Source organism: Semicossyphus pulcher, unplaced genomic scaffold, assembly GCF_022749685.1.
Source record: "Semicossyphus pulcher isolate SPU_LCO1_2020_fin unplaced genomic scaffold, fSemPul1.0.p SCAF_20, whole genome shotgun sequence".
Classification (NCBI taxonomy): Eukaryota; Metazoa; Chordata; class Actinopteri; order Labriformes; family Labridae; genus Semicossyphus; species Semicossyphus pulcher.
In genome coordinates this window covers 12665037-12687593 of record NW_027211694.1, presented here as the reverse complement: position 1 = coordinate 12687593, position 22557 = coordinate 12665037, and the positions used below count along the sequence as shown (strand labels likewise).

Here is a 22557-nt window from a genome sequence, read left to right as displayed (position 1 = left end):
AGGAGTGATTAGACAGACAATTCATTTTGTCATGATAACCAGTGAAAAGTACTTAAATCAAGATTAAAATTTTTCTTTAAAGCTCCTGTGAGGAACTTTCGGTTGTGTTGATTTTGGCGTCCCCCAAAGCCGTACGTCTTATCTCTGCTGATTTTGTCCTGTACATGCTAAAGTGGTGGTTTTTAACAAAACAATATCCTGGTTTCTTTTAACAGTCATATGTATCATTCATTTACCATTTTTGCCCTGGAAAATGTAAACAAAGGCTTTGTCTGCCAGCTACAGTAATCAGAATTAATTTCAATGTGTTTCATAACCAGTGAAAAAGTCCTCACAGGAGCTTTAAAGGAACTACATCCAAAATGCAATTTTGACTAAGCTGTTTTTCTAAGCTTCTTTTGGGATACAGCAATGACATTATAAGCTAACTTAGTTTATAACCGACTAATTAGTTACTTATTTACTGAAACACATGCAAACACTGCATGTGCAGTCTGTTCAGTCTATGAGAAATGTAGCAGTATCCCAGAAAGTGCATTTAAACATTAAATTATATCACATGCAGCTAAATTGCTGTTTTTAAGCAGCAGTGTAAACAAAGTGATAATGAGCTGTTAGGAGTCTCCACTGTGGTGATACACTCATTATTGTCGCAAGTGTCATCAACTGAAGTCAACTCAATAGCCCTTGAAAACTGTGCTGGAGAACCTCATGACAGCGTTCATCATTGTACAAAACAGTTCTGTGGAATGCGTAATTGCACACTTAAATGGATTCATGCATTCAGCTGACATTTTTTCTTCCCTCTCTTTTCTTTTCATTCTCCTCTCTGCCTTTGTTAGTCACTATAACAGCTCTTTTCATTGTTAAATCACATAAACTGTAAAAATCTCATTTTATTTCTCACCAGTGTTTCAAATGTCACAAAGCAGTCAAGAGAGGATCTCTCTTGAAATCGCATCATCTGGGGGATTTTACTTTTTTTGTATTCTCTCGGTTCAGAAACCAGTGTTCTTTGTTAAATTTTGATATATATATAAATAAACTCACCTTACCTTAGTAGTGTGCATTTATACTCTTCTTGTCCGGCTGTCTGTCTCTTAGCGCGTGCTGGATTTTGCTCAAATTATGCAACACACGATACAATACTTTCTCTTTCAGGTACATTAACCTTTGAGTATGTGATACCTTTTAAAAAAATAATGTTCCAAGAAGGTCATTCCATCAAACCACTGTTGAACTTTTTAAGGCTTAAAACCACAACAACACCTTTTTAGATTGTTGTCTTTCAGGCTTTTCTACTTTAGTTATACATGGTTTACAAACCAGAATTATGTATAAGAATATCCTTCAAAAGAAGCCTGAAATAATTGAAATTTGCTCTCGAATTGGTTGAGATGTCCATGAAAGCTTAATATAACCTTGAATAATACTTGTTTTCAGTGTCTTTATTACAATACTGAAAAAAATTGTATTTTAATATATCATTATTTCTCAATATTTATTTGACAATATGGTAACTACTTAGGTGCAGAAGTCATGCGACCTCCTTGAAAACCACCTTGAAGTGAACAGAAAAGACATTTACTTGTGTATACAGGCCAGCAAGTTTTGTATATATAGGATGCACCGCCTCCATAATATGATGATATGATAATATGAAGTCTGAGCTGGATTAATATAGAATTCATTCTTTTTTTTTTGGCAACATATATTTGGAAAAAAAGGTTTCATGTGTAACATTTATTATTATTAATTGAGACAAATGTCTGCAGGTTGTTAAAGTGCACCTTCGCTGTAAATGGACATCTCAACCTTCTCTTTGGGGATTAAAAACAATATGGTTATTGGAAAAATAAGTGTCCAAAAGAATTAAGAAATGCTTAAAAATGTGGTAGTGGTGACATAAATGTTTTGCTGCTTAAATTTCAGATCCAGGGGGCGCTGGTTTAGCTCAGTTGGTTAAGGAGGTGCCCCATATACAGAGGCTATAGTCCTCAATGCACTGATCACAGGCTCGACTCCTGGTGTGTGATCATTTGGTGCATGTCTTCCCCAACTCTCTCCTCCCCACGTTTCCTGTCTTTCTTCAGCTATCATATCTAATAAAGGTAAAAAGCAGCCAGTCTGACTGTCAAATGTTGTCAAATGGTGTTCGGAATCTGTCGAACACAAGCATTGGTCGGTATAGGAGTGGTATAGACTTAAGAGGCCTTCAAGTCAACAGGCCCAGTGCATTCTGGGTCTTGTAGGTTTTCTACTTTTTGAGGACAATAGAATACAATGGCCATGGACCCCTTTCTCATTTTTCATGTAGCACCAATTAAAAAAAAAAGTCTTGTATATGCAGCCCAGTTTTATGAAAAAAAAAACCATCAGCTTAAGACTGCAGCATTGCCACAGAAGCTTAATGAACTTGTGATGATTTTACTGGCTGGAAGTTGCCATGAAAGGGGCAAGTGTTGGAAGAAGTACAAGCATGTATCACAGGTGACAATGTCTCGATGCTGTGGGAATAATAAACATCTCACTGAGTGGGGGTTTAATAGAGATGATGTCCTGGTTTTGTTGGAGCTTGGCATGAAATGACCCAGAGGTGTAACAGCCCAAAGCATGGGCATGACAGTGCTGAGTGCCGCTGCCCTAACAGGTGTTTAATCCCAGTCTAAGCACAATTCCTAATGTCAGCGCCTCCTGGTGGGAACACTGAAATGACATCACCACTGGATGATCAAGAAATAAGAAATGCTCAAATGTTTGGTAACTGTCAAATAGTGCTCAGAATCTGTTTATCAGGGAATGGTGTGGACTCAGGATGCTTTAAGTCAACAGGCCCAGTGCATTCTGGTAATTGCAGGTTTTCTTCCTTTTGAGCAAAATTGAATACCACGGCCATGCGCTCTTCATCTGTTTCCTTTCTGCACCAAATTCAAAGACATTTGTGTATTGATCGGACATGCTGCCCAGTTTTATGAAAAATCATCGTACCAGACTTGAAACACCTTTTTCAAAGGTATCAGAAATGTATGGGCATATTATTCTTTTGAAACCTTGCATCTGCCCACACTGGTTCAGCTAAAGAAAAGGGACCTAGATTTGATGCATCGCAAACTTTAAAGTCAGAAATGTTCTGGTCATAAACCCAACTGATCACCTGGGAAAGAAAAGGACACTTTCAATTTATGTCTTGCTGACAGAACACATGCAGTCATTGAAAGGTACGACCAGAATAAGATCATTTTGAACTTTTACTTTGATGACCTTGTACACCAAGACCATCTAAATTTGCAGGGGACATTTCTTTTCATGTATTTAATTTATTCTTAAAATATTTCATGATAAAAAAATGTATGTAAATGACTCTAGTACTTCTGCAATGCTTCCTCGGCTTTCTCTCTCTCTCTGTCTTTCTTTCTCTCTCTCTCCTCTTGGATTCCGCGCCATCGGAGAGAGGCCAGATTTGTGCGAACAAACACAAGCACAAAAATAAATTAAGAGATCAAAACCCATAGAGAGGAAATGAGTCAGTATTCCACACCATGTACAATACAATATCATAGCAAATTAGCAGGTTTCAATGGCTTCCACTGACTACCATAGATTTACAATGTTCAGTTGGCTGCAGATCAGTCCTCAATAAATTGTGTCACTTTCCTTTTTTTCATTAATGCTTCTGAGAGACAGTGACTTGTAGATGACCATGAAAAGAAAGCGGCTACTGAGGTGTGAACAGAAAACCTGGGACTACGAGCCAGCAGTAATGAGAACAACAGCGTTTGTTCACATCCTACTAAACTGCCATTGTGACCACATTTTAAGTCCAATAAGCTTCTCTACAAAGGTACAACATATAAAACTGTTAAATATATAACTTTTTAGGGCCTTTTAAAATACATTTAATGACATTTCTTTACTCCTTCTTTACAGACTCAACTGCATTTATACTCTCTGATATTAATCATTTCTTTGACAAGATTTGCATCCCATATCTGACTCCACAATGCGTCCTCAAAGCTGTCCCAACCGTAGCTACTTAAAAATGCAAATCAGATTTTTTTGATACACAGTTATACGTATGTAGTACCTATATCTCCAGTTCCAAAATACAGTGGTGGGCTTAGTCTGAGAAAAAAAATGTCTGCAAAGTTTTAAAAGTACTCCTTTGATTGTGTACAGTACATGTGCCACCAGGCGCAAGGTTCAGTTTGCATCAGTCCCCTTCTTGTGCACCGTGTCCCTGTGGGGGCAGCTGCTGATCGGTGGCGACACAAACAACAAGTTCACAAAGTCCCCGTGTGTCTTTGCCAGATGGTCCACTCTGTCATAATGATCGTATTTGTTGTTTTGCTCTTTGGTCTATAAAAATATGGGAGGTTTACTCCAGCAGAAGGCCTATTCACAGCAGAGCGCTCAGTTCGTTTTTTCACGGCCTCACACGGTGGTCCGAGAAGCAACAGGGTCTGGTCTGTAATGATCCTGTATCAGCTCTGGAGCTCCTGCTCTAGAGGCTTGGATGTGATGTGGAAACCCCCTTTTTCAAAGCAGTTCTAAACAGCGGACTTCCGATGAGGCAAAAAAACCCTTCATGGGATTTTAAGATGTCTGGTTCCTCCGTGGCACGAGCAGGTGCTGCTAACTTTACAGAGCAGGCAGATAGAGTGGAGAGGAGATGGACGCAACATTTTGACCCAACGACAGATAGCAGGAGGGAGCAGTCACAAACCCGGAGGAGCCGGTCACAGGAGATAGAAGGAGTTTTACAGCCAGTGATTTGTCCAGTGTCCGGGGGAGGGCTCGCTCCCTAAAACAGTCCTTCCCTGGTTTCCCCGTCTCTGGCTGTGTTATGAGACCTGTGAATCAACAAGAACAAGGCAAACATGAGATGATTGTTTTAGCATACAGTCATTGTTACTAGCTTCTAAGCCCCTGTAGTAAGTAAGGCCTCTTGTAGTGGTGTAGTGATGCAGAAAAGCATGCCATTATTTCTAATAAATGGCATTTTCTTTTGTATTTCCTGCACGTTATATGACATATGCTACCTCTTCCCCATAAGAATGGCTTTTTTATTGCAGAATGAAAATCCCTCTTTTCTTTGTATAAGTAAGTCAGTAATTTTGGTCAGATGAGGTGTTCAATTACAGTCCTTACTGTTGTTGAATATAAAGGTAAAATCAGGGGGTGCTTAGCTTTGTTTAGCTTAGCATAAAGGTAGGAAAATTAGCTAGCCTTGCTCTGTCCAATAATATCAAATACTGCTCACCTACAGCTTTATGCCCATTTTTTAAAATCTGTACAAAAACATTAGTGTAAAACTGACACTTTTACTTCCATTTTTGAGGGGTTGATGCTATTATTACCATTATTTTTTTTAAAAGGGACCAATACAATAAACAAAAATGTTACCATTCGATGTAATGTACGAGTTAGCTGAAAGCTAATTTGCATCCGCAGTCCCTAGGCAGGTCACAATTAAAACATGTAGCCTATCATGTGTTATTTTGTGCTCTAAAGATATGCTAGTAGGCACATTTTGTTATTACTGAACAGAGTCTAGCTAGCAGTTCCCTCCCAATTTCCAGTCTTTATGATAAGCTAGGATAACTGGCTGCTAGCCGTAGCCTTATATTCAAAGTGACCTACAGACATGAGAGTTGTATCAATCTTCACATCTAAGTGGTGGCTTGGGACCATTCGAAAGAAAACTTTCACTTTTCGGTAACAAATTTGACATGTCTGTATGCTATACGCTCTAGCTAGTAGACTTAGCTCACTGAAGATGCTACTATATAGCAGATATTATCTTATTTGTTTTGTCACAACAATGCCCTGGGTTTCCAGTCTTTAGGCTATGTTGGCTGTGGCTTCATATTTAACAGACAGCATTTATATCATCTCACCCTGTTTTTAAAAGAGAAAGGTTTTTTTTAATTTGTTTTAATACATTGTGTGTCGCTATAAGCACTGTGGCTTATACCCATTTCTCCCTACCAAATGGAGGTTCTAATTACAGCAGTCTGATAGCATCATAAGAGGGAAAATAAAAACTCAACAGCTTACTCTCTCTTTGTTTTGCCTGTCAAATATTTACAATTCTTCTGCGGGTGTAACCCAAATAACAAGTCTCACAGTGCAGCGACTGCGAAACAATTTATCTACCACAGAAAGACAAATCTGGAAGCCGTCTCGCCATCTGGCCCCCGACAGTCACACAGCCAACTTGCTCGAGACGCGGATGCCTTACAAGACTGCTGCATTGCCGCTTAAGCTTAATTCATAATTATAAACTTGCGATTATTTCACAGGGTGCAAATTACCATGAAAGGGGCAGGTGTTGGAAGGAGTACAAGCATGTATCACAGATGACAATGTCTGGATGCTGTGGGAATAATAAACATCTCACTGAGTGGGGGTTTAATAGAGATGATGTCCTGGTTTTGTTGGAGCTTGGCATGAAATGACCCAGAGGTGTAACAGCCCAAAGCATGGGCATGACGGTGCTGACAGCCCGAGTGTGGCCGCTGCCCTAACAGGTGTTTGAGCACAGTTCCTTATGTCAGCGCCTCCTGGTGGGAACACTGAGATGACATTGCCACTGAATGGTCAAAAAGGCAGAGATAAAATGGAAAAAGGGCACAGAAACATTGCAGAAGTCTCAAGAGGACTGGAACGCAGGTGAATTTAAATAGACGCCAAACATAGAGACGGTGTTGTTTATGTAAGCTACCACAGTCTGTGTCTACTATGGTAATTTTCTTATATTCTCTCTATGTTCCTCTTCTTTTTTCTCACACCCACACTGAGGCAAATGGTTACCCATAAATCTCACACACAAATCTCATCTCAGGGAAATGCAAGCCTTCTATTAAAAAAAAAAGAGGAAGGAATGTCAGATGAATACGGGATGAATTTGCCCTATGAATAAAATTCACAGGCCCTAGGTGATTATTACCTTGGGTTTATCAGGAAACGACCGTATTACTCTATTTTATATCTTATAACAGCGAGAGAATATTCCACATTCTTGTGCCAGAGGAATGCAGAGTTTGGGGGAAATGTGATGCAGAGCCCATCTGACTGTTGAACACATGGGCAAACTTTGAGTACAGTGGGGTCTGGCTGAGTGAGAGTGATAACTGCTGCAGGTGTCAAAGTAACAGAAGGGAAAGTCATGGAGAGAATCCATCTGTGTAAATGTCTAATTTGCGCAGACTTCTGTTGTTATGGAGCGAGCAGGCAATCCACTCAATACATATTGATATGTACCCAGCAGCGTTCAATAGAGGACGAGGAAAAAACATTTTATTTTAGGGACGTTACAAAGAGTTTTCTGTCTGTGGGCAAAGCTGAAACGCTTTGATGTATAAATGAGAATGTGTGTGCATTTGTGGTGGCTTTCATATGCATTTTACATGTGCACTGAAATGAAAGTGCATGCAGCCACATCTGCTGGCGCTAAAGAATAGGATACACATTACATATGGAGCCACTCTCCAGCTGGGAGTTAGAAGCTGTAGCACAAATGCGCCTCAACAAAACACATGGCCCCAGCGTGACATTTCCTCTCTGTGTGAACTCTTGTTGGCTCCCTTCAAAATGTCACAGCGCAGTGACACACGGTTAACGTGTGAATAGGCACGCATGAAAGAAAATTGATCTACTTTGTCACTCTAAACTCTTTATCTGGACCCTGATAGATGTGAATAATGCAGAATCTCAGGAGTACACAGTTGATTAATTGATTGAATCATTTGTACATTCACTGAAGACGGCAAGGTAGCGCAGAAACATCAGCTAATGGAATTAAGTCCCTTCTGTTCATCTGTCTTTGCAAAGTGCTGCTGCTTTTTGCATCAACACACGACGCTTGTTTCTAATGCTTGTTCCTGCCCTTGCTGTTTAATGTTAAGCCTTGTGCAGTCATGCACGCTTTCTTCTGGATCGGCTGCACAATAGCCGTCTTGATGAATATTCATAAATGAACTTGTAGGTTAGGAATGATCCACAGGTTAATCAGGGAAGGGAAATTGCTCATTACATGCTGTGAAGTTGGATAATGCCTGAAGCAGATACCGAGATCAAAACACATGAACATGTATGCACGGGCCTCCAGACACTAGGCCCCATTCCACATTAAGACAGAGTTCAAAGCTATCTAGGGTGTTATGTCATTATCAACCCTTTCATACTGCATTTCTTCAGAACATCAAAGCAAACACAGTTCACTATCTGCATGCTTACGATATGATTGGAACTTTAAGGCTCAAGAGGGAACATAAGAACACATTTAGCCTTGCACTCCTACAACGTGGCTCACGAAAGGAATAGCACTATGTCATTGATTTGTTTTATAACCCTCAATAATGTAATGTAAAGATTCTATCTCTTTATACAGTGTGTTCATGTAAGCCACTGTGTTGCATTACACTGTTTGAGATCAGATGATTGCAGGCAAAATGGAATTGTCCTCCTTTATGCTGTGTATCACATGATCACATGTTAAATCCAATCTTGGATAGTCTCCTTTAGTAAATAGGCAATAAACTTATGTGCGGCACTGTGAGAGGATCTGAGTTCACAGCATGAACGCCCCCCCCTCCGTGTCTATTTATAGTATAAAATCTACTGAAGACTTGCTGTCTGGACTGGAGAGCAGCCGGATACGATGTTTTTTTCTTGAAGGCAAATCATAACATTGGCCATAAACAATAACAGTATTGACTGACAGAAGAGCCTGGTTTCCAGAATCACTATGAGACTGGGCATTTTTATGACTTAATCCACATCCCTTTGACTGCAAAGCAAGTTAAATTTACTGCATAGCTACTCTGTATTTCCAGATCAACTGCATTAATATCACAGTCTGTCTGGCGCCTCGTTTTATTGGAGCGCACAGACGCCATCTGACACAGTACTTTAAAGACAATATCCAACGCATGCCAATAAAGCAGAGAAAAACAAGCTGAAAATAAGCCGATGGGTTTTACTGGTATTGCTGCACACATGGATTTTCTGTGTTTAAACACACACTAGGGAGCTGCAGAGCTTATGGAAAAACGAGACAGGCAAATAGAGATATCAAACAAGCAGACGGCTGTTTAAATTGTGTCTTGATTTGTGTGCTTCCTTTTGCTTGCACCTTCTGCTAAAGCTAAAAGATGATGTGTTTGTGGTCTAATAAAACAATAATATTAGTTGTAAAGATTTTCATCAGATTCTGAAGGGGGAAAAAAAGACTAGAAGGAGAAAACTCAATCACCTACGCATGAGGAAAATTGATTTTGGAAGAATTGTTCATGTGCAGTAACCTCTGGCTCATTGTGAATGATAAGACCACTGGGACTTTTGGGCATTTTCAGTAAATTCAAGTAAAAAATAATTTAATAACACATACTTTTGGCTATAAAAAAGAAAAAACAAACAGAAAAGGATTTCTTAGGGGAAGGTAATCTCAGGGTTTTCTGTTTTACCTTGCTGCCTCCATGAGGCCCCTGGTGCTCTGCAGCTTGTGTTGCTTCCTGCCTTTGCGGGACTGGGGTTCGGGTGGAGGTGCTGTGATGTTGGTGGTGGTGGTAGGGTGGTGTTGGAGGTGTTGGTAGATGGTTTTTGGCTGTCTGTCAAGGGGTCATCAATGCTCTCCATAGTGCAAGAGTGTCGAGGGGGACTCTTGTCGCGTCATAGAGCCTGAGGGAAGAAAGGGAGGGAAGACAGGTAGGAGGTTTGGTTATCAAGCTCATCATGAAGATGCAGTGTTTCATTTCTAGGTTCTGTTTTTCTACATTCAGACACAGTCACAACACCATCACCACCGTCATCAATTTGTCTCACTGAGGTGACAAGAAAATGTGTTTGCTTTTCTTTGTGCAAACTTGATGTGCTGTTCTGTGCTTGTAGTCACAATGTGAATGTGTATACAGTGTTAAATACCGAAGAGTGGAAGCAAAACAAGGTCTTATCCTGCAAATCAGTAGCCCACATTTCAAACGAAATACCTTGTACCAAGAGGCCTTGGTTATCTTAATGTATTATTCTCAAAGTTTTGTGTTTTCTAACAGGCTAATAAGATTATAAACATGGTAAACACTGAACCTGCAGAATATCAGAATATTAGTATGTCAGTGTGAGCACCATGACACAGAAGTACAGCCTCTCAATGCTGCTAACATGACTTTAGGCTTTGTTATAGAGTCATTGTACAGTAAAAAACACATATGTCCTTTTTTATTTTACAGAAGAAATAAGTCTAACATTGCGGAGTGACAGACGTACACTCAAGCTGAATTACCTGAAATAAAAAAGTCAACTCTGAAAATAGTACAGTTTTTCTTAGCTCCTTGAAAGCTGAAATTTCGGGATATACTGCAATAACTCTTGGGTTGAATTAATGTGTCCTTGTAGTAGATGAAACATTGCCACAGATTAAACATTTCACTCCCACAATGGCCACATCAAAAAGGTATAACAAAATGTAATTGATATATTTGTAAGCCTCAATACACCATAATGTGGAGATTATATCGGTTCATGCAGCCTTTTCATGGAAGTTACTGCATTGCATGGCACTAGAAGTGAGCAGATGATGGCAGGCAATATGGCATGATATTGTCTTTCTTTAGGCGGTACAACACCAAATAGCATTTTTCGGCCTTATGAACATTTGGCAGTGTTCACCCATTCACCCATCCACTATCATCTGACAACGATTTGGCCTCTGGCAGTGACAGCAAACTTTTCGGGCATTCGGGTGTAGCCAGCGGTTAGTGATAAATACTTTCACCTAGAATTCTTTTCCTGTGCTCTGCATTGTTTACAGTCAAATTAGCAACTTGAGAAGCGACTGTGTGTTCACATCAAAAGCGAAGCAAAAAGATAGATGTGTCTGCAAAATAAACGCACTCATTTCTTGGTTCGTTACTTCCCCCCCGAGGAGCGCCCGTTCATCTGTTTCTGGTGAGTCCACTGTAAATACTACGTTACACAGAGGCTGCACTCTGGCTTACTGCAGCGGTTTGAAACCAAAGAAAGAAAGATTTTTTTAAATGGGTGAGAATTTTGCCAAAATTACAACATCATGAAACATATTTGTAAGAAGTACAAACACAAGGTTTGAAGAAAACTACTTGTTAAATGTTTGTTGAATGGAGGTCGGAGCGATCATTTCTGATGCATTCCAGGAAGTCAAGGAAATCTAAACGCTGATTTGCTTTCCCTTCCAGAGCAGCTTGTTAGCTGAACTTGCATGCAGACATAAAAAAAATGCTTTTGCTCTCCTCAGGAAATGTTATTCCTGCATACACCAAAGTCTGCTGATATGTGATTGGTCGATAAAACTTGGGACTACAAGCAGAAACTAGAACAAGTCTCCTCTGTAAATAGAGATTAAACAATGTTCAACATTTGGAATGAAATACATTCAGGGGTGCTTTCATTGGCTAGCAGAGGGTTTCATTTAAGCATCACTGCTCACATAGCAGATCAGCCTCACTAGCTCTTGGGCTTTTGATAAGAAACTACAAAGACAGACATTCTCATTCTTGCTAAAAGTCCTGATATCTTGCCCGGCCTTCCAAAATGGAGGTCTTGGTATTTTGCGAGGCCCAGATGATTTGCTGACTTGGCTGCCTTTACAAGGACGCTGGCAGTCAGAGCTAAGGGTAAGCACCAACAGGCTCTTTTTCGCCCTTTCTCTTTCGCCTGTCTTCGGTGGCCAAGCAGCTGTCCTCTTAGTGGTGATTCTGTTCAACCCACTGTTAGACCCAGAGGGATCAATTACCAAGGCCGGTACCAACCCACCACCACAAGGGGGGGCGGCGTGGTGATGGTGAGGCTTCGGGGGGATCCCATCAGGCCTTGCTTAAGCCGGATCCACAGAGGGAGGAGGAGACAGAAAGGAAGTGATTGGAGGAGGGAGGGAGGTCCTCCGCACTGGCTTACAAACCCAGATCGAAAGAGCTTTTTCATACTCTGCCGAACACATGCTGTCACTGGCAGATGTATAAATGCATAAATACTCTAGGAGCTTACACGGAGACACAGACAGGCCCGAGGATTGCCATGTGCAAACTGCAACCTTTGTAGAGAAGGCTGTTTGTTTGAGAAACCAAACAGCCTTTATATCCATACAGTGTGTCTGCAGGTAGACTCTTACTCTCTCCCACACACAGACTGCCTCAATATATAAGTATAAAATATGAATATGGGTCCACATGAGTGTTATGAAACATTACACTCCTCATCTTTTTCTTTCTTTCATCCTTTCTCTGTCCGCTAATCTCTCCTCACTCGAAGTCTTGATTACTGTAATCACAGTCTTTCTCTCAATAGGTGCCACTTCTGCTCATAGCACTCTGTTCTCAGGCTAAATACCCCCAATCAGGGCCGACCTAATGGATCGTATGATTAAGGCTTAGTTAAACATTTAAAGATTTTTCGGTCGTTTCGTTAGCATTTTCTACATTCTGAGTCACTGTTTTCTGGCAATGTCTGAAAACCTTGGTGTGTTGTATAATTACATGCGAAAGTACAGCACTCAGCAGGAAAAGTAGGTGTATTTGACTGAATTTCAGGATAAAAATGTCCTACTTCAGTGGGTTGCTGTGTAAAAATAATTTGAAAACACTGGCATTTTATTGGATGCTATGTAAACAGCATGGCAGCTGCCAAAAAATGCCCTGACAGTGTTTTTTACAGGACAATTTTCTGCAATTATAACTTAGTGAGAATAAACTTTTGAAAGCACTGTCCTTTCCTAACAACTGAACGGGCACTTAAAGGCTTAACAAGAGCCACTGCTTGCAGCTGAAAATGACTTAAATAATGTTTCATGACTCTGTAACTGTGTCCGGCTCAAATCTTTCTCGGTCTTTCACTCACACTGTTCTTTTCTTCGCTCACGCAGCTTTTCTGTCTCGGGTTTTAAATTTTGTTCTTATCAGGTTGTCACAAAAGCCGTCAGATAACCTGAGGTGATTTCGCTTTTCTCCTCTAATGGTGCACTCACTCTCCCTCTCTCGCTGAGCTCCCCGCGTCGGCGCATGCAGAGAGAGAAAGCTCCTTGCGCCGTTTCATCTGCCAGTCTAAAATGGTGGAGGGCACAATGCAGAGCACCGGGCTCTCTGGAGAGCGACAGCAGCAAGCCTTTCACTGAGAAAGGGAGCTATAGGAGATGACTGCTGAGACTACATATCGCTTTTCCAAAGGAGAGCGCTTTGGGAAGCAGCACAGGCAGCGTTTGATTATGGTAACTGTGTGATAAAATGTATATTCAAATCATTTAGCATCATGGAGCGCGGAAAGAGGGATGGAAAGGGGAAATTAACCCCCTGGTTGCTGCATAAAGTATTTCTTTACCTGGTAATTTTAGCAGTTGGAGTTCCAGAGACCATTGCATTATCCTTGTGCCAGGACATGTAGTGGGCTACTTTATCCAATAGACATTGTTTTTGATGTGCAGGTTGGAAAATAGCACAGTAACTTACTTTTTTCCCTCAACTAATTTGCTGCTTGTGTTTTTTACATGCAATTAGGTACCTTCAGTCTAAATCAGCTTACTTTCCATTCTAGCATCACATATACAGTTAACATTGATACAGATTTGCTATTGGAAAAAATACCTTGGTGTCATTTTTGGAACAATGGGTTTTTGATTTCACACAGAAGTAAATGCAAACGGAGGTTAATTTTGACTGTAATGTGAAGTGTAGGTAGCAGATTTAATCAACTGTAGCTGAGTGTTAGCGTAGGACAGATAGCTTCCTGTTACTATTGTTCATCTGAACAATTTTTTTGACTGAAAAAGGTTTCTACTATCATCTATAATAGTCATATAATATACTAAGATACTAATACAATCATTATAGAATACCGAAGATACTACGAAACTAAGTTAGTTAACCTGCCATGCTATTGTTTGCTGTGTTTTTTTTAGAGCAGATGAACAAACTAATGTCACGATAAGGATGAGAAGCTGTTAACATATGCTGTGTTCTCAGTTATAAGTCGGAAAAATGTAGGGTATCTAACAATTCGTTTTCATCTCACCGCCTTACGATTGCTGTTCAACTGAAGAGATAGAGGATAGTGAAAATCAGAAGGGAAATCTTATATGTTTACTAGAAATGTACTTCTTTCTAGTACTTCTAATAGAAGCTAGGACGTGTTGGACATAAGCCGATGTTTCAATAAAGATAATGGGTTATTACATTTGTGAAATTGTCACCACCAATTGTCAGATTCCCCTCAGTATTAGGTAGTGACGTTGCTCCAAAAAGCGGCGTTAGTAGAACATTTCTCTGTAGCTTGGTGGTTGCATCACTTTTTTTCTGATCCAGCTTTTCTCTTTTATTTTTAAGTAGTTTGTTGAAGTTACATTCTCCTACAACAAAGTTGCAGCTCTCTGTTGCAGTCCAAAGTACAAATGTTGAGGATCATTAAACTAATTCACTGCATACGCAGCTGTGTATGTGTAGCGGACAGCGGTCCTTCCGTATGACAGTGACATCACTGTCTAATCCTTTAGCAGATACGTGGGACATCTCTTCCAAAATGGTAGCTATGGGGCAAAGTGAGCTAAATTCTGTGGTGTAAATTAAGCAGGTTGTTTAACTCAAAGTATCATAAGGCAATAAAATTAAGTTTCTTTGGTAAAAAAGTATTTGCTTGTATGTAACTATAGCTATAGGTAATTATAGTACAGAGTGGCCCAAATAAAAATACTATTGTATTGTAGAATTTCAAATGAAAATAGCTTTAAAGTAGCTAGCTTTTGCTGTGTTGCTGTAGCTTAGCTTGCTACATTTCTCTGAGGGGTGGCTTCAGTACAGTGAAGCTAACTTTAATGTAGAGTAGCTGGTAGCTTAGCTCATTACATTAATTCATAAGTAGCTTGGCCAACACTGACAAATATATGACGTACAACCTGTAGCACAGTAGTACAATATTACAGCAGCTTTGAGCTTCGCACTTTGAGCATGACGTCAGAAAAAAATGGCTGCTGTGTGAATATGGTGAATTCCTTTATTTTTGCTCTGAAGTTTTTGGTTCTATGAGACACTTTAAGGCTTTTATTTTGTCCATTTTCAAAGTTTGGTTTTCCTTTTAATATAGATGAGCCTGTAGCGGATAGCATATCCTAAAGTTAACAAGAAAGGGTAAAGTTGACCGAGGTTCTGCAAAATAACAAGCCTGCTCAACTGTTATCAGAGCACAGAGTGAAAGATGCCAGAACTCTTGAACATTTAGTAACATTATGTTTTGCTGCACTTCTGGCCAGTATATTTCCGTAAGTGAATATTTATTCTCTCTATGTTCATAAAGGTCGCAATAAGACATGCATTTTGGCAGAAATGCAGTTTTATGTACTGAGATAAAAGTGAAATAAAATAAAGTGGTTACTGATGGACATGGAGTGCATTTTATTGTTGCATTAATACAGTTAAGTGAACCGAAGGAGGTCATTTATAGTCTTAGAGCTTGATATGGCCCATCTAAGGAGTTCCATTTTTTGATAGGTCAGTCCTTTAGAGGAGAAACTTGTCACTGTAAAAGCGTGATACTGAAATAAATGATGTGCTTCACAAGTGCACCTCTGTTTGATACGTGTCCTTTTCAGCTGCGGTAGTTGCGAGCTGCTAATAAAAGTAACCTCACTCAAAACGTCACTGTCAACAATAAGCCAAGCATATATCAATCTTCATATGTTTGTTCTGGAGCTGGCTGTGGAAAAATCCATACTGTGTTTTTATTGACAGAAACAACATGTACACTTCAAGCGCGGTCCGACTTAGATAAATGTATGGAGAGAGGAGGAGAGAGAGTGAGAGACAGGGAGGAAGGGAGGGAGAAAATGTGAACAAAAAGACAAAGGAAGAAGGTAAGCAGAGGTTAAGCAAATGAAACAACAAAGTGATTTTGAAGAGGAGAGCACACAGCATTCTTTTAATCTGCCTCGTAGCTCGTACTGAGCTGTGCTGGCAACTAAAGGTAGATGAGGTCACAGTGTTGTGCTGAACAACTATCTCCCTCTTGTTCGACAGAGAAAACACAAACTCTCAAACATTTGACCAACACACGCAAACCGCCTCCTGACATTTGTCCAAAGTAGCCCTTTATGGGACTATGGGGCTGAGTCAGATTGTCTTGGCTTAGTCAAATGCCCCCAGGGACGTGTTTGTTTGTCTGCATTGATGTTTTCGCACAAACACCTGACAGACAGGTCGGACATGGTCACTGGACTGTGCACAGCCAACAGTCGTCCTACGGCAATATTGGGTCAGCTGCAGTTTGGGGTTTAACCTTGAAAAGCCTCAGGGAAGGGGCCATTTATTCAAAGTGAACCAGAGGGAGGCTGAGGAGTAAATTGTTTGTTTTGTTTTTGCGCAGGATTCTCCCTTGGGCCTGCAGATAACAAGAGCTTCATGCAATTTTTGATTCGGAGAACTGGCCTCAAACTTTAATGCGTTTTGGGCAATTTCCGGTAACATGCACGGTTGTGCAGCAATGTCCTAAATCTCCCCGATTCTCCTTAACTTTCAAGGGAGCAGTCGCATTCGGCCATTTCATCCATCACATAAATGAGTATTTTAAGAAGAGTTTTAAACAATGACCCAAGTCAGCTTGTTGCTTGTTATTAGAATCCCTGACAGTAAAAGCTTCTTAAACACGCACACACGCGCACACAGACCGGCACAGATGAGTGCACAGAGCTGTCCAGCCATTTGACTAGCTGTCACCAGGCTTAAAGTAGCCAATGAAGCAAGCAAGAAATACCTGTCACGTCCCGCATATTGTCAGGGTAAAGCCGATGTGAGGTACATTGACTGACATCCTAAGCGGAATATGAAATGTACAAGTAGGCCAGAGCGTAAAGGGCCACATATGCATAACTATGAATATGCAAGCTTTTAAACACACACACACACACACACACACACACACACACACACACACACACAGACTTACATCAAAAGTGCATGTTAACACAAGCGTAAGACTTGACATGCATTGCCTTTGAACACACAGTGACCACCTAATTTGCATACTCAAATCCCCTCCAACACACACACAAACACAGGCTCTTATATCTGTCAAATATAATAAATGGATCCAGCTTTATGTTACCTGTGAGTGTGTGTGTGTGTGTGTGTGTGTGTGTGTGTGTGTGTGTGTGTGTGGGCTATCTGCCTGCCCAGATAACAAATTACATTATAGATGGAACATGCAACGACTGTCACCTCGGTAGGTATATTCAAGTTGCTGTCAGGCCGATGCAAGACGCACACGAATCACAACACGTTAGGAGCAGAGGGGCCTCATCTGACTGATATAAAAAACCACATCATCTCGGTTCAGCATTCTGTGTGTGTGTTTGTATATGTGTGTTTGTCTTACAGCAGAAAGGCATAAACAAGTTACTCAGCTGATGACTAAATCATGACAGATGCATTAATGATGCCCCACTGGTCCTCGGTGTTCACCCATTGACATTCACAGATAGGGCAGCTGTGTTGTGCATGTGTGTTGTGTAACACGTTTCTCAACTGAGACCTCTTTAATTGCCACACTATAGACTGCGCATACAGGCGGAAGAGCAACAGTGTTTACGTGTCTTGTAAAGCAGGCGGGGGGTTGAAAGCAGTGGGAGGACATAAGAGGATAGGAAGGTGTGTGTTTGTTGGAGGTGAAGTGGAGAGGAGGAGGCTTGGAGAGCTGGAGATAGTGTATGAAGGACGGGCGGGTAAATGAATGGGCGGAATCTTAGCAAATACAAGCAGTGGCTCCCCATCTGCTGCCATCATTAACATTAAGAGCGTCCCTAATTCAAGCTAATTGCTGGAGACGAGGAAGTAAACAAGCGGCGTACAGTTTGTGGCGATGAGCTGAAGATGAGGAGGGCGGGAGAGAAACATATTCAAGGGATTGTGAAGTGAATGCTTAACTGGTTTTCTGCTCTTCCCAATGTACTTGTGGCTGACAATATGCAGGCTGGCCAATAGCACAGCAAAATGGGAACAGTTGGAGATGGTGCGATCTAGCTGAAATGGTAAATAGCACTTTAAGTATAGTTTATTTAACCAAGAAGAAAAGACGGTTAATTCAGTTTCTTGTATTATCCAAGATTCTCCTGAGTGGGCTGTTTAAAGCTTCACTTGCCAATATTAACAATGGGTCAAATGATCCGATGCATAATGTGAAAGGTTGGCGCTCTCAGTGATGTAACCTAGCGTCTTTGTTTCGGGTGTACGGCCCACAAGTTTTTTGATTGTGCACTTATCAGCGTTGTTTCCAGCAGCAGCATGCAGCTTCACTATCTTGTAAATTAAGTAATGTATTCAGGGGTGACCCTCAAATGATCAGATATGGCCAGTGGAAAATGGTATCAGATTTGTGTCAATATTATCAAACAAAACTTTCTGAATCTCAAACGGAAAAAGAAATTTGAGAGAAAAAAACCCCCACACAGCTGTCAGTGACAGCAGATGTCTGATAATTGAGAAGGAAGCAGAGGGAACTGTAACCAAAAGTGAAAAAGACTAATAGTTTACACAATAGCCGTGTCTCAAATCAGGGGCTGCATCCTTCGAAGGACACGGGCTACAAAGGATGAGTCGTTCATAGCTTGTGTGTACCGCTAAGGCCGAACCGAAATGAGACGGTCTGGTCTATGGAGGTCTTCCAGTTTGCATCACCAGCGGTTCCCACCCTTACCCTTGCATCACCAAACGCAGCTCTTGTCGCCTAGCAACCTGTAGCTAGCTGGCTAACTAGCTATCATAACTAACGTCACGTAACCTAACTTATTACTTTAAAGGTAATTTGTTACAATGCCCCTTTCGTTTTAACATTTTTAAAAGTTAAATGTTTTTGAGTTAAACCCAAAAACGTTTAAATTCTAAGTGTATTCCTCTGTAAGTTAAGAGTCCACCATCTTGTTTGAATTGAGCCTTGGGGTATGTTGGGCCACAAAGGATACATCCGATGCATCCTTTGTGGCCAGGGGCAAGGAGGATGCATCTGTCGGCTGCATCTGAAGAAGCCTTCGAAAAAGGCCAGCCTTTGATGCACTGCTGTAACGCAATCCGCCTTCAAATACGTTCTTCGAAGGATGCAGCCCCTGGATTGGGACACAACTCATAACACAAATAATTTGATTGCAAAGTATAAGTTTTACTTTTGAGATTATTTTTTTTTTTGGTTGGGTGAGTTTTTCTCTAAAATTCGAGTTTTTTTCTATAATATTGACCCAAATCTGATTCCCTATTGGCCCAAAGTTGTGTTGACTTGTTATTCCTTGCTTGCTAGCAAATTAGTTTACAATTAAGCTGTCTTTTAAATAAAAATGATCTAAAAAAAACAGAGTGACTCTTCCTTGACTTTACCCGCTTGACAGGTTTTGGACCACAGACTGTATAAAAAGATGGAAGACGTGACAGCTCCCTAAAAGTGAAGCAAAAACATTTCGAGCACCCCCTGCTGACTGGCTGCAGTATAGCTAATAAAGCCCACCTCCTCCATGTTAACAGATGGGATATGAGTCAAACTACAAAATTAAAATACACGACAAATACATTTTTCTCAAACATGGTTTCTGTCATTACAGTTAGTTCTTATCCTGCTGATTTACATCCAAGTGTTCATTTTTCTGACAAGTTTATTTTTAATTAGTTATTTGATGCTGTAAAAAGGATGATTGACAGCTTTGTTGAGAAATATGGCTCCTGCAGCCGATCTGTTCCGGATTAGCAGAGTAGAGGAGGATCAGTGAGAGAGAAAAGTAACTAAAACAATCACAACAGTCATTGAAGTTCCCGTATCTGTGAACAGATCATTTCAGACCAACACAAAGAAGCTGTTCTGCTGCCGGCGTGTGGGATCCTTGCTGTTTTTTCGGTAAGTTAAGTGTGTGTTTTGGTTCGTGGAAGTGGCTACGGCGGCTCCATCCGCCGGTCTCTACTGTGCAGCTCTGGCTCCAAATGACGTCACCAGCGCAAAATGGTAGCGCCGATCACGGGGGCTATTTTGGCATCAATTTCGTACAATGAGAGCAGATGGAGGTGCGTCATCCATCTATATATACAGTCATTGGTTTGGACTTAGAATCAGAATAGCTGATAGTTTGCAAACGCACACTATCTGCAATAATCATTAAACGTTCAACTTAAGTATGCCACCACGAACTACAGGTCGGGCTGCCAGTGGTGCAGTGGTTAGCACTGTCGCCTCACAGCTTGAAGGTTCCTGGTTCGAATCCAGGTTCGTGGGCCTTTATGTGTAGCATTTGCATGTTCTACCAGTGCATGCGTGGGTTCCCTTTCGTGTACTCTTGGCTTCCACACACAATCTAAAGACATGCTCATTAGGTTCATTGGTGACTCGAAATTGCCCGTAGGTGTGAGTGTGAAAGATTGTCTGTCTCTGTGTGTCTCTAAGTGTCTCTATGAGTCACCCTGGACCCCGCCTCTCGCCCAATGACAGCTGGGACCCTGAACAGGATAAGTGGTGTAGATAAAGGGTGGATGGATGGAAAAGTGCGGCTTCAGCAGCATTGAATTTCTTGCATCCCTCAAAGCATACATCAATCAATTGTTATTCATATGCTGCCAAATCAAAACAAAAGTTACAAAATGTTGCTGGTTTAAAGAAGGTATGTGAAGGCACAAAATCAGCAGCCAAAAGCAGTGCTCCAAGTAGGCTTTCATACTGTATATATTACTGTGGGTCAGAGTGTTTTATGAGAGCCAATATTCAGAGTGTTTTTATAATCCGGCACAAAGATTCATCTTGTTAAAACAGCATCTAAACAGATATGTCTAGCGAGAAAAACAGTTTAATCATAATTGTTTCATTAACAAAGATTACATTACATTTTTTAATTCACACCACTATTGATTTTCCATGCAAAGGCTTCATTTTCAGCTCTTAGAGTCATGCTGTTCTCAGTGCCACTGGTGCAGTAAGTGCTCAGATTTTGCGAACACCTACTGGTCTGTGAGTGGATTGTGTAACCTGGGGGAGCCTGAACTCACCGTGGTGGTTTTGACTCGGCCTCCAGGCTGTGTACAAGTCCAGCCAGATTTATTGACTAACAGGTCACAGCCTTCGTCCTCCAAGCATGGCACCATCTCACACCACTGCTTTTTCCGAACAATACCAGCTGCAGAGAAAAACAAAAATGGGAGAAAGAACTGTCACAGAGGTGAGAAAAAAAGATGTGAGGAATAAACAGATGAAGAGAAAAGATTGAGAGAGGTGGATGCAGAGATGTACAGATTAAAATAGAGAGAGTGGGTTGGGGGGGGAGGGGGGTGACAGATGGAGTATGACAGATACCAGCAAAGATTTAACACGATGGAAAATGATGGAAAGGAGCAGATTTGCAAAAAATGTTTGAAATACATATAAATGGAGTAAAAAGATGTAGAGATGTAGAGATGTAGAGGGATGGATTGGGAGAGAGATTGGTGGATGGAGAGCAATGAAGTAAAGAGACAATTGAGAGATATGAGAGCAGCGGATGACAGTGAGAGATGAGGGAAAGATGGAGGGAATCAGACAGATGGAGAGAGATGGAGAGAGCAGTCAGGTAAATAAAATCATACACCACATATTATATCGAGTGAGCTTATAGCACTTGCATGCTGCAACATTTCAACAAGGGTGACACTTTCTTAGACCTGTAAATCCACTTTTAGATCAAGTTTTTAAAAAGTATTGACATTAAATGTTCATCAAAAATCTGAAAAAATACTGCAATGTTCTTCTTTGCTTGTACAACACTTATACGTCTTTTATTAAATTATCTTATCCATTGAAAGTATTTATGGAGACCTTGCAAATGTGAACACTACAGAAGCTTTTTAAAACCCAGAACTTCTAATCTTTAAACAGTTTCCGTGCCATTCGCCTCTAAATCTGTGATCGTAGTAACCATTAGGAAAGGAAAAAACAATAATTAAAGGATATATTATTCATATATTTATGTTTAGGCGTAGATATAACTAATAAAAACACACAAATGTAAAGCTTGGATTAGATTGGATTGGATTAAAGGGGACATATTTTGGCTATGCAATCAATGTGTTTTTGAATTACGTTGGTAAAGTTTGTTTCATTTTAAAAATTGTTTACATATTCTAATTTAATTATTTTTCAGAGCCTCAGCCGTTTTGCCATTCAAAGGTTAGACCTTAGCCACGATTGGCTGACAGTATTTGGAGAGACCGTGTAATCCCTCCCCCATGTGGGATCGCAAACGTGTGGCCGCACTGTGCTGTCACTCCAATGTTGTAGAAAACATGGCTGCTCTAGGATCGGTTATTCGTACGAGCCAGAATCTGACCCTGACTGGAAGGACGATACACTAGAGCAAGTGCAGCCACTCAGGAGTTCCAAGGAGGTAGTGAAATGGTAAGTTGGCAGCCTGAGGTGAATGACGGTGAATGACGATTGGTCGATTTCAGCGAAAGCAAGGTTCTACATAGACGGCCATTTCAGAGGCTACCTCTTTTAAAAATTTAATTCTGGTAAAACACTGAATTATGCAGTTTGTTTGTGAACAATGAA

At 40.7% G+C, this 22557-nt stretch overlaps 1 protein-coding gene across 2 annotated transcripts in view; it reads right to left on the bottom strand.

The window, feature by feature from the left end:
* Window positions 1–3268: 3268 nt before the first annotated feature.
* LOC138599714 (chemokine-like protein TAFA-5) overlaps window positions 3269–22557 on the bottom strand; it is a 156569-nt gene continuing 137280 nt past the window's right edge. For both annotated transcript variants that reach the window (XM_069671469.1, XM_069671470.1), the window contains exons 3-5: window positions 21021–21148; window positions 9468–9681; window positions 3269–4850 (exon numbers count right to left, since the gene is read on the bottom strand). In XM_069671469.1, the coding sequence (XP_069527570.1) occupies window positions 9673–9681; window positions 21021–21148 (137 nt within the window). In that variant the 3' untranslated portion in view covers window positions 3269–4850; window positions 9468–9672. The remainder of the gene's footprint in view (window positions 4851–9467; window positions 9682–21020; window positions 21149–22557) is intronic.